Consider the following 13,647-nt stretch of genomic DNA (forward strand, 5'->3'; position numbering starts at 1 on the left):
GTTTTAACAGGGAAGTTTCACTGACAGGCCAGGTACAGAAGTACTAAAGCACAAGGCTCATTTCCATATCATACTACTGATTTACTATTTTGTAAATCATAGGTATAAGCTACGGACAACGAACACAATTGCATTCTATCGATGGCAATTTGAATGCACAGAGATACCGTGACGAGATCCTGAGGCCCATTGTTGTGCCATTCATCCGCCGCCATCACCTCATGTTTCAGCATGATAATGCACGGCCCCATGTCACAAGGATCTGTACACAATTCCTGGAAGCTGAAAATGTCCCAGTTCTTCCATGGCCTGCATATTCACCAGACATGTCACCCATTTAGCATGTTTGGGATACTCTGGATCGACATGTACAACAGCGTGTTCCAGTTCCCGCCAATATCCAGCAACTTCGCACAGCCATTGAAGAGAAGTGGGACAACATTTCACAGGCCACACCAACAGCCTGATCAACTCTATGCGATGGAGATGTGTCGCGCTGCATGAGGCAAATGGTGGTGACACCAGATACTGAATGGTGTTCTGATCCATGCCCCCACTATTTTTTTTTTTTTTTTTTTTTTTTTTTTAAGGTATCTGTGACCAAAAGATGCATCTCTGTATTCCCAGTCATGTGAAATCCATAGATTAGGGCCTAATGAATTTATTTCAATTGACTGATTTCCTTATATGAACTGTAACTCTATTTTTGTTCAGTGTACAAAGCAGAACACAAATAGCAGTGTTTGGATGAATATGCTTTAAAATGAAATGGCAAAGATAAATTTGTGTTCTGTTAAGCTACTTTAAGGAACAAGCACAATTGTACATCACTGCATCTCTCCATCAAAAGTTGATCACATAAATAGATGAACCCAACCAGCAGTCAATTAACTCTGTGTGCTATACCTTGTGACCCATATTTAAAGGGTTAAGAATTTAACTCTGTTGTGCATTTGCTCTGCTTCAAATAAGTCTCTTTTAGAATTAAAGATAACCCCTTTGTCCCTGTTCAAATCATTTTCACTGTGCCCTTAAGAACTCATCACAATGAAACCTGGCAATCAAGCTGCTTTGTACTCTGACAGGTTTTTAAAGTTCAGACTTAGCATGACAAATGTCATCGAATTCACTGTAGTCACCAACATAACATTCACAATATCTGGATGCCCTCATCAACTACCAGATTTTTTTCAAATCAAGTCACGCTTTTTTTTTTTGTTTTTTTTTGTTTTATGATGTTGTTTTCACAAGTCACATAACCAATCCATTATGCTCAATCAAAATTCCAAGATAAAACTTATAGAAAACTAAGTTAAGTCCAGTGGATTTCAGAACTACAGTACTCCCAATTAAGTATAGTATTTAAATGACCAGGGGCCAGGGGTTCAGTGTTAAATTAACTGTGTCCCATCTGCATTGTTAAAATGGTATCTGACCCAAAATATTTCACATGCACATTTGAATAAACAGATCAGATATATAAAAAGATTTGCTATCTACAAAAGGAGCTATGTTCACATCAGTCTCTTTTGTACATATCCTATCTTTGTATGGGTCACTTCTTTATTCAAGCATGTTTGCATGTCATTTTTTTGGTTTGTTTTAATCCAAACTTGGATGGATAGCCTCCCTAGATTTATTTATTTTTTTTAAAAGGATGAACAAACATGGTAGAAACATAGTAAAGAATATTATAAGCGCTTTTCCCTGGTTCATCTCAATCCCTACAAGTGTGCATGAAGATTTATATGTCTTCAATAAGGATGTCTTTCTGTCTAGATCTGTTTAAAATGGCATTCAAGCACTGAACAGTTGGGACGATAACAGAGTTTTCCCATACAGTTCGGACCCAATGTTGTGACTCGAAAAAAACTGAATTGGACAAATTACTCAAATTATTTGCATACAATTGAAAATAACAATTACCAATTCAGGGATACCAAGATATTTACAGTCTTGGTAGGTTAAAGCGACAGTAATCGCCCCACCCCAGTCATTCTGATCAATATTTCGTGGTAATTTAACTAGGGCTTCTGCTTTTCAGTGTTTGTTTGTAAATAGTTTGTTCGAGTTTTATGTAAATAGTTTTTTGGGGGGACTTTCGCTTTATATATACAGTATTATGTTAGTGTTTTTGGTTACTTTCCAAAATTCTTGGGAGTTTTTTTATGTCAAAATATGTACAGTAGTAACTCAACAGTGCCTTCTTTCCTTTGCTATCTTCCACAATGAAATCCTATGCTCAAGGGCAATATTCTTCTGGGATTTTTGTGTGTAAGCATTTTTTTTTACATTTCACCACAATTTGCAATTCTGTTTTAATTTCGCAGTATCTTAACTGTAACGCAGCTTTAAATCCCATGAACAAGCCCCCATTCCTGACTGTAATCTCATTTTATATCTCACAAGCAGATTCTCCAATAGAAATGTAGGAATGTGCTGTCACTCAGTAGTTGGGGAGGGTTTAAAGTATTCAAAACCAATCAATCAATGCGTTTACATGGCACAAGTATTTGGAATATTAAGTATTCCGCGTTAACATGATAAACTGAATATTCCCTTTATGCCATTAACGCATGCGTACCTTGCTTCCCATTGCAAACCAAGAGTGCTGACAGTGAGTTTGGTTTGTTGTTTATGGTAAAGAGCTGGTGGTATTCACGTATATTTCTGTTCTTTGTTTGTTTTTTCAGATATTTTGAGATTGTGTTGGTGTTTGTGGCTTTTTATTCAGTGCAATGTGTTTATGCACATATGCATGCTTATGTCTTTCTTAATAATGAAGAGACAGATACTGATATACAGTAAAATAGCACAATAACAACAGTAAATAAATACAGTGTGTATAGAATTGTCATCACATACACAGCTAATATGAATGTGATGGCTACTATATTATAATATACTAATCTAATTATTTACCTTCAGTCTCATCATTTAACTGGTCTGGGTAACATCATTCTTCAAACTCGGTATCCACTCCATGTCGGGTCAGTAGGACAAAGGACAATTCCCCAGTGCTATATATGATTCATAAGGCTGAAGTAAGGAGAAACTGATGGAGTCGCCACACTCCAGTTCTGTTTTGTTTTTTTGCTTTTGCTTTATAGTACTGTGTTTTTAAAACTTTCCATTGATGATACACTTGATCCACAGTTCTCTAAACCCTGATTCATGCTTTTTTTTCCGCCACTCTTTTAAACACTTCTGTGTGTTATCGTTTTTTATCGGTTAATAACAAAAACCAGGAATCCTAAGTATATTAAGTAAATAGTACCAATGTCATATGAAGCAAGAGATTATGAAAAATATTACTTCAGGAGTATACCCAAGAACCACAGCTTTCACTTCAACAGAGCTATGCTTAGTATGTAGAAGCTTGAATTAAACTATGGCAGCTGATGTGAAATGGAGACTGGGAGCTGGTCAAAGGCAGAAATACATTAAGAGAGTAATAAATCCCATAGGGAATGAGGGTGTCATTGGCAAGGTTGTTACTAATCCAAGAATTTTGTTCAGGTAGACAGCTGCAATCTTCCACATACTGCTCTCAGTAGCTGCTGTAATTGCCAGCATCACACACCAGGAAGGGCACAGCGAAATGAATGTGCCCTGGAGGGCACAGAAGTATTTTAACCAAAGATAGAGTTTCTTATTAGATACGAAGACCAAAGGAACGTAGATTTAGTGCAGGATACGCTGTCAGCACTTTGTTTCACTTTGTGAAATAGTCTTGTCGGACACCTCTTTCGGTCATGAGGAACAATAAAAGGCAATGGCGAACAGCTAATAGTAGGTGCTTGGCTGGATTCTGTATACAGAACTGCACAAGTTACAGATGCACCTCTGATCCCCACTTTTACTCCTATTCTGTCCACAGCATCGGCTTCACTAGATTAGTTACCAGTGTCTCAGTTCAAATGCCTTCAAGAAGATGTAACTCACAAAAGGCTCCCTGGACCCTATGAATGTCGTTGTCGTGTCAAGCCAGCATCCCCCTGCAATGACACTTATTATCAACAGTTCCAGAGATATATTTTAAATACTTACCAACGGTGGATCTTACTGTTTTTTTTTTTGTTTGTTTTTTTTTATTGTCAACTACTTAAAACTAAACTGTTTCACCCACCAAGAGCACAACTGCACTCAGCCAGGACTGGTGACTGTGTATGTATTACTGTGGGGCGGATATGTGTGGTTTTCATTATTGTTTAGGTATGCAAAACCCGTTATTGTTTTTGTTATAATTGTGCACTGGTTACCAGACATGGGATTACAAAAATAAAATACCCCTTTCCAAACTGGATTAGTCTCTGTTTATTTAATTCCTGCTCTGCATCACCTCTGCACCTGTACCAACTCAGCTACCTTGTCACAATCACGTATTTGCAAAATGTATTGTGTATGTCAAATCTATTCACACACCTTGCAAAACATAATACTCACAGCAAGACATCAAGCACAAAGTTATATTCTATTTAACGCTTCATCCAAAATAAAATGCAACTGTTATTAACATAGGAACAGTAATTGCTAAACTGTTACAGTAACCCTTTAATCATGTTCAGTTAATACCAGTTTCTGCCCGCTATTTGTATTTATATACAAGTCAGGATACAAGCAAATCATAGAAGTATAAAAATAGGGTGGGATGAGCACAGAATATCAGTTTGAAAAGATGATCCATTATATTTCTGTGCAGTACAGTATACAGCTCTGGAAAAAATTAAAAGACCACTGCAGATTTTTCTTAAATCAGCATCTCTACATGTATGGCAGCCATTCCATTCCAATGTCTGTTGAATTCCAAAGGCACACCTCATTCTACTGAATGAGGTACTGATTAGGGGATCACCTGAACCAAATCTTATTTAGAGGAAAAGTATAAAAACCACTCCTGTGGTCATCACTATCCTCTTGCAATAGGACCAGCTGGATGGCAAAACAGTGCTAGTAGTACCTCAAAAGTAATTGGAATCAAAAAATAACTATTGACCATGCCCAAAGAGTTGAAAAGGAAAGTTTTGAGTGAGGAAAAGAAGGGTTCAATTCTGGCTTTACTGGGAGAGGGATACAGTGAGTGTCGGGTTGCTTCCATCCTTAAAATTTCAAAGACGGCGGTTCATAAGAACAACGTCAAGCAGCACACATTGGGGACAACAAAGCTACAGCCTGGCAGAGGGCGAAAACGACTCTCCACTGACCGGGATGACCGCTAACTCATTCGAATGTCACTCCGCAACCGCAGGATGACATCAAGTGACCTCCAAAAAGAATGACAAACGGCAGCTGGGGTGAAGTGCACGGCGAGGACGGTTCGAAACAGGCTCCTAGGGGCAGGGCTGAAGTCATGCAAAGCTAGAAAAAAGCCCTTCATCAATGAGAAGCAAAGAAGAGCCAGGCTGAGGTTTGCAAAAGACCATAAGGATTGGACCGTAGAGGACTGGAGTAAGGTCATCTTCTCTGAAGTGTCCAATTTTCAGCTTTGCCCAACACCTGGTCGTCTAATGGTTAGACAGAGACCTGGAGAGGCCTACAAGCCACATTGTCTCGCACCCACTGTGAAATGTGGTGGAGGATCGGTGATGATCTGAGGGTGCTTCAGCAGGCTGGAATCGGGCAGATTTGTCTTTGTGAAGGACGCATGAATCAAGCCAAGTACAAGGTTGTCCTGGAAGAAAACTTGCTTCCTTATGCTCTGACAATGTTCCCCAACTCTGAGGATTGGTTTTTCCAGCAGGACAATGCTCTATGCCACACAGCCAGGTCAATCAAGGTGTGGATGGAGGACCACCAGATCAAGACCCCGTCATGGCCAGCCCAATCTCCAGACCTGAACCCCATAGAAAACCTCTGGAATGTGATCAAGAGGAAGATGGATGGACACAAGCCATCAAACAAAGCCGAGCTGCTTGAATTTTTGCGCCAGGAGTGGCATAAAGACATCCATCATCAATGTCAAAGACTGGTGGTGAGCATGAAAGCTGCGACTGAAAATCAGGGTTATTCCATCAAATATTGATTTCTGAACTCTTCCTAAGTTAAAACAGTAGTATTGTGTTGTTTAAAAATGAATATGAACTTATTTTCTTTGCATTATTCGAGGTCTGACAACACTACATCTTGTTTGTTATTTTGACCAGTTGTCATTTTCTGCAAATAAATGCTCTAAATGACAATATTTTTATTTGGAATTTGGGAGAAATAAAACAATAATGTTCATTTTACCCAAACACATACCTATAAATAGTAAAACCAGAGAAACTGATAATTTTGCAGTGGTCTTAATTTTTTCAAGAGCTGTATGTGTATGTGTGTATATATATATATATATATATATATATATATATATATATATATATATATATATATATATATTTTGGTTTGGTTTTTGATTCCTTTTTAATCACTCAGTCATTCTTTCTTGATTATGACATGTTTGAGTGACTGACTAAAGCAAATGCACTAATCACCTAATTAGTGGGAGAGTTGATTGGACACTGGATATGGAGTGATCAGCTGTAGACAGTTGTAGTGAAAAGTTTACATACCCGAAATCAAATTTCTCGAAGAAAATTATAGAAAAAATGTTTGTAGCAAAAGTTTTGTTTTTGTGGATGAGGAAAAAGTTACAAGAAATATGTCTACAATTATTTCTTTCAGCAATTGTTTTTGCAAAACTCAAAAAATGTGAACTCAAAAGGTATTTTTCCCTCAAAGGTATTTTCCCTGACAAGGAAAATTAAATGAATATCTAGTTGAGACACTTTTAGTAATAATAAGAAGCTATTTTAAATGATTGGGATATTTGTTAAAGAGCTTTTGGCATGATTGTTTAGTGATTTTTAACCATTCCTCAATGCAAAATTGTTCCAGTTCATTCAAATTCCGAGGACTTCTCTTCTACACAGCCTTCTTCAACTCATACCTAAGATTCTCAATCGGATTTAGACCAGGACTTTGACTAGGCCATTCCATATCCTTGATTTTATTTAATCATTCTGTACAACTGGTGGACAACAAAATGGAAACACCAAAATAAAGTCACTTAATAGGGCGTTAGGCCACCATGTGCGGCCAGTATGGCCTGTATGTGCCGTGGCAGAGAGTCTACCAGTCTCTGGAGGAGGGATTTGGCAGCATTCTTCCACAAGAAAGTCAATCAACTCATGCCTGGGTGATGGAGGTGGAAAACGCTGTCTCATGCGTCGTTCCAGAATATCCCATAAATGCTCGATTGGGTTCAGATCTGGTGACTAAGAAGGCCATGACATACGGATAACTTCAATGTCATACTCATCAAACCACTGGGCGATCACACACATGCTCTGTGGATGGGGGCACTGTCATCCTGGAAGACACCCCCCCCCCCCCCCCCCCCCACTGCCATTAAGTAGCGATTAGCATTGACCTTACCTTCTAAGGGAATGAGTGCACCCAAACCATGCTAGGAAAATCCGCCCCACAACATTATGGAACAACCAGAACCCTTCACTGTTGGAACCAAGCACTAAGAGCTGTAGAGTTCTTTAGGTTGGTGCCACACGTGCGCACGTCCATTTGTCGAGAACATGGTGAAGGATGATTCATCTGACCATATCACATTTCTCCACTGCTCAGTAGTCCATTGCCTGTGCTCTTTGCACCGCTGGACTCGCAAACATGCATTGCCAGGTGTGATAAGCGGTTTGTGCACTGCAACCCGACTATGGTATCCCGCTCTATAGAGTTCTCAGCGGACCGTTTTTGATAAAACTGGCTGCTCGTGACCCAGGTTGAAATTTGCAGTCAATTGATCTGCAGTTGCTCGCCTGTTTTGCCTTGCACTTTAAATTAATGCACGGATATCACGATCCTGGAGTATGCACTTTTGCCCACTGTTGCCTTTTGCCGATGATGTCTTTCCCTCGGAATTCCATGCCGACATCACCGTAAACACTGTTGCTCGTGAAACATCAGCAAGTTGAGCGGTCTTTGTCACTGAAGCTCCTGCCAAAGGCGCCCAAACAATCACCCCTCTTTCAAAGTCACTGAGGTCTCCTCTTGCAGCCATAATAGCCACAATTATAGGCAAGGCTTGTCCAGCATTTTTATGGAAGCGACAGCGTGGGAGAAGTACAGGCATGGAAAAGTAAAGAGCATTTAGAAGCAATATGGAGAAATTACATCTTTAATTGCTTTAATCAGAAAACACAATAAACTGGGAAAACATTGCAGCTTAAAGTCTAACAGCTGTGTTCCTTTTTCTGATAAGCTGAAGCTCAGAGCAGCTGATTCAAATTCGGCGCCATTCTGAGACACGGGGGAGGGGTGGAGCCAACAGAACAACAGATACAAACAGGGTAGTATTCCCAGCAACAGCAAGTGGAAGCAACAGTGTGGGAGAAGTACAGGCTTGGAAAAGTACAGAGCAGTTAGGAGCAGGTTTGAAAGCAGGTTGACAGCTGCAGAAGCTAAACTAAACTTCCAAAAAAAAAAAAAAAAAAAAAAGAAATATTAACAGAGTCTTCAAGCCAGTAATCTGTGACATTTGCATGATTTGGGAAATCCGAGAAAACCCAGCAGAGCTAAACCAAGTGTGCGTAAAGTGCCACACAATCCAGGACTTGCTTAAACTAGTAAGTGTGCTAGAAATTGAGCTGGAAGAAGTAAGACAGCAGCAGGATCTTGAGGAGCTGACACACCCACAAGCATGCACCACATCTAACAGACTGAAAGCCACCAGGGAGATAGAAGGTCAGAACAGCTGGGTTCAGGTAGACAGAAGCAGGGAAAAAAAAAGAAACTTCATCAAACATGACCACTAGAAATCAAAACATCCAACAAATTTAATCAAAACCAACATCAAGAGAACAGAAGGAACAACATCCAGGACCTTATTAACAGTGGTGGCTAGACAGCAAAAAGAAGGGAGGTCATGATTGTTGGGGACTCCATATTGAGAAACACAGCAAGTTCAATTCGCAGTTTGGACCCCCTTACTACAACAGTGCGCTGCCTTCCAGGAGCCTTTATCACGCACATCACTGAGAACGTGGACAGGCTCCTAGAACGAACAGGAGATGACCCGGTAGTAGTCGTCCACATCGGTACAAACAACATTGGAAGAGACAGACTAAAATCCCTACAAAACAAATTCAGAGAGCTAGGAAGGAAATTAAAAGACAAGACAAAAAATTTTATTTTCTGGGATATTGTCGGCACCTTGCAAAGGAGCATACAGACAGCTGAAAATAATTAATCTGAATGCATAGCTGAAAACATGGTGCACACAGGAAGATCTTGAACATTGGACCACATTCTACAACAAGGACTATCAATATAGGCGGGACGGACTGCACTTAAATAAAAAGGGAACCAATCTACTTGGAGAAAAGATCCAAAAATAAAGGCAACACAACCATTAAATGTATTTATCTAAATGCTAAAAGTATTAGAAACAAAGTGTTATAACTTGAAGCTACTGAACTAACAAGTTACTATTATGTGATAGGCGTTACAGAAACTTGGTTGTCTGAGGGTGATGGAGACGAATATAATATTTGTGAGTATACACTGTATAGGAAAGACAGGCAGGACAGAAGAGGCGGAGGGGTAGCGCTATACATAAGAAACAGTCTTGAAGCCCAGGTGTTAAATCTGGATGAAGAAAACAACGCCGAATCAATATGGGTCAGAATAATGGACAAAAATTCCATTATATAAATTCCCCTATATAAAATGGGAAAATTCTGTGGGTTTTTTTTGTTTTTTTTATGTCCGTGTTAGGTCTTTGGTGCAGGGCCTCTGTGTATTGCTCAGATCCGCTCCTTTTCTCGGTCTCACTCGGCTATTAAAAGGTTTTCTCAGATTTTTCCGGAGAAAAAACGACTAGAGACCTGTGCTTGACATCTTTTTGATGATGTCGGAAAGGGAAAACTGTAATGTCAGACCTGTCCAACATAGGACCGCAAAAGGTTAATTATAAGTTTTACATTACGTGTATGTATGTCTTTTATAGTTAAGTTGTTTTTAATCTTTATGTTTAAATAGCGTGTAAATGTTTTTGTAGTCGTTTTAATGTGCTTACTAATTCAGTTGCTTTAATATTAAGTTTCTATACATTATTGTGTAAGTTTTGAGTTCTTTCATTTCCCATCAGCAAAACCAGCTACGTGCAGTTTTGCATAGCCTAACACGACTCAAAGTCACAGATAGGTGTCTGAGCTAAACGCCAAAAGGCAGGAGATTAGCAAAGATAGTGTGAGATGGGGAGGAGAACTAAAAGACCAGATGGATGCACCTTGCTAGGTACAATGTGATATGCAAACCACCCACCTCCCGCAGAAGGAATGTGCAATGACAGAGTGGAAACTCCTACCATTGGACAGAAGTAACACAAATGGGAGTGGAGTCAACAATTATTTACAAAGGTATAAATATAAAATATTGTAAAGTCTTTTCATCTCTTTCAAATTGACTCCATGGATATCTGTGCTTTCTAATACAAACATATGCACTGAGCTGTACTGAGGCCTTGTCCAAAGTCAGTTTAAATCTTCTGCTTATATGATTGTATTGGAGGTATACCTTTCTTGTATATAGTGTTTTTGAATCAAAAAACATTTGTCAGCTTAATTTTTTCACTACAGCCTCACCAGACTTTCTCCAAACGTAACGACTATCAGCATGACCAAATAGCTCAATTTTTGTTTCATCACTCCACAAAACCTTTGACCAGAACTCATATCCATCAATCAAATGCCGTTTGGCAAACTTTAAGCGACTGTCCTTGTGACGTTTTCCTAAGAGTGGCTTTTTCCTTGGCCCGCGACCATTTAGACCTTCACCATGCAATCCTCGACCTATGATTGAAATGGAAACCCCAGTCCCACTTGCAGTCAATTCACTATAAATATCTTTGGCAGTCGATTTCAGATTGTTATTAACCTTCTTGACAATTTTTCTACTTGTTCTTGGTGAAAGAACCTTCTTTTTTCCAGACCGAGGGAGCGTTGTGACAGTACCAGTCTTATACTTCCTGATAATAGAAACAATAGTTGAAATTGGGATACTCAAATGCCTGGATCTTGCAAAGTCTTGCATCCTTCTCCAGCTTTGTGACAATAAATAATTTTCTGCCTAAGGTTCCCTTCAGATAGTTCTTTACTTCCTCCCATACTGACTTATTTGTAATGACAACAATCATCCTATGCTTAACCCTTTTATACAAATTTTCACCTACAATCCAGCATTTTCTAGAATTAGGTTCTGCATTACTATATTGACATTTATACACAATACTATCGTAGCACCAAAGGGTATGAATACTAAAAATAAAATAGCTGAAATAAATAATTGTAGACATCTATTTCTTGTAACTTTGTCCTCATCCACAAAAGCAAAACTCTTGCTACAATAGATTTTTCCTAAAATTATTTAATTAAGAAAAAATAAATTTACTCCAATCCACACCCCCTCACCTCCCTTCCCTCCCTCCCTCCCTTTGGTAAGGTGAAATGACCCAAGGAATAAGGCATGGGACTGTGGAACTTTAGTTAACATAAAGTAGTGCCAGACATCATGTTTTAAAATCTGAGTCCTGTATAGCTAATGGAAGTGCAAAGCAGGTAAGATTTATGAAATTATTTTGTTAGCTGCAATCACTTGAATGGGTTCACTCTTGTGTATGGTATGTAATTGAAGGTTAGAGGGGATTCTGATACGATATGTGCTTGAAGGTTATAGGGGATTCTGATACGACATGTACTTGAAGGTTAGACGGGATTCTAAGAGCTTGAATGAGCTCTAGTCACTGGGATATGACGACAAACAGAAAATTATACAGAGTAAATCTAAATAACATGATTAATACCAAGTTGTTCTTTAAGGAAAGCCCTTTCTACACAAAAGTGCCCACAACTTCATTCAATATCTAGACTGGATTGATCTAAGTTGCCCACAGGATTAGTACTGCAATTTCACTTGATGTGTATGTCCATAAACTTGAACTCCTGTCTGTCACTTAACAACATAGTGGTGCTTTACAATATGTAGGCAATGCTGCTCTATGAAAAGCACACTCTGAAGTACCGCAGATCAAAGCAAAGTGACAGTAGCGCTCATCAATACAGGCTGTGCTCATCTTTATTTACCTGAACAAGTGCACGTCGTCTAAAGAATATGAACATGATCAGAGAAATATAGAACCTTAAAATAGCAATTCCACGATGTCTGTCTACAATGAACTTAACAAATTCAGCAGATACACCGCCAAATTATGACACTTTATTCTGTAAAGAACTTTCTAAGAGAGTTACTTGGCTCTCTAGACTTAGACAAAGTAAAAATAAAGTGCGACATACATACGTGCACACACCACTACTGTAAGGTTAGTAAAATAGAAATGCAATATGTAATCCCTAGTTATCAATGTGTGTTGGAAAATACTATAGACAGTGGCTTTTGTGAGCCATGCATAGCAGCAGAGCAAAAATAAAAACCCAATGTAATTGAGTGTGTACTTACGCATTAAGGTGCACATGTGCTTTTCTGCAACATAGTCTGTAAACAGCTTTGTAAGATCCTCTTTCAGGTCTCTGTTCAGCTTGGTTTCAATGTAAAATTTATTCTGCAAAAAGAGAAACATCACATCATTTTGCAGGTGTCACAGATTAAAGATCACATACTCAATTCCCTTCAGGTGGTCTCAGTTCCATACAAAATTAGCTTGGTTTGTTTGCTGTAGTGCAGTGTGAAATCAAAAATCGTTTCTGAAAATGTGGAAATGAACCAGCAATTTAAACTGTACAGCTAATACACTGTATGGTAAAACATCCATTTACAGTGGTGATTGTAATTGTTTAACTGCCTTTCTCATTCAAGAAACTTCTTAAAAACATACAATTCAACCACTTTAAATAAATAACACAGTACTGCACTACACAATACTGTAAACACCAGAGATTGCAGGCTGAACAGGGCATTTTCTACGAGAACAGGGCAGCAGAGCTCACAAGATAGACTACCAAAGGGCTGTGTGGAAAACAAAGGTGTGCTGATAATCAAGGTTTCACTGTAGTAAGAACATAAGAACATAAGAAAGTTTACAAACGAGAGGAGGCCATTCGGCCCATCTTGCTTGTTTGGTTGTTAGTAGCTTATTGATCCCAAAATCTCATTAAGCAGCTTCTTGAAGGATCCCAGGGTGTCAGCTTCAACAACATTACCGGGGAGTTGATTCCAGCCCCTCACAATTCTCCATGTAAAAAAGTGCCTCCTATTTTCTGTTCTGAATGCCCCTTTGTCTAATCTCCATTTGTGACCCCTGGTCCTTGTTTCTTTTTTCAGGCTGAAAAAGTCCCTTGGGTCGACACTGTCAATACCTTTTAGAATTTTGAATGCTTGAATTAGGTCGCCACATAGTCTTCTTTGTTCAAGACTGAACAGATTCAATTCTTTTAGCCTGTCTGCATATGACATGCCTTTTAAGCCCGGAATTATTCTGGTCGCTCTTCTTTGCACTCTTTCTAGAGCAGCAATATTTTTTTTATAGCGAGGTGACCAGAACTGCACACAATATTCAAGATGAGGTCTTACTAGTGCATTGTACAGTTTTAACATTACTTCCCTTGATTTAAATTCAACACTTTTCACACTGTATCCGAG

The 13,647-nt window shown here is 38.9% G+C and overlaps 1 protein-coding gene across 4 annotated transcripts in view; it reads right to left on the minus strand.

The window, feature by feature from the left end:
• LOC121321985 (CDK2-associated and cullin domain-containing protein 1-like) overlaps positions 1-13,647 on the minus strand; it is a 129,845-nt gene that overhangs the window by 69,198 nt on the left and 47,000 nt on the right. For all 4 annotated transcript variants that reach the window (XM_041261375.1, XM_041261374.1, XM_041261373.1 and 1 more), the window contains one exon: positions 12,508-12,610. In XM_041261375.1, the coding sequence (XP_041117309.1) occupies positions 12,508-12,610 (103 nt within the window). The remainder of the gene's footprint in view (positions 1-12,507; positions 12,611-13,647) is intronic.

Source organism: Polyodon spathula, chromosome 10 (assembly GCF_017654505.1).
Source record: "Polyodon spathula isolate WHYD16114869_AA chromosome 10, ASM1765450v1, whole genome shotgun sequence".
NCBI classification, from domain to species: Eukaryota; Metazoa; Chordata; class Actinopteri; order Acipenseriformes; family Polyodontidae; genus Polyodon; species Polyodon spathula.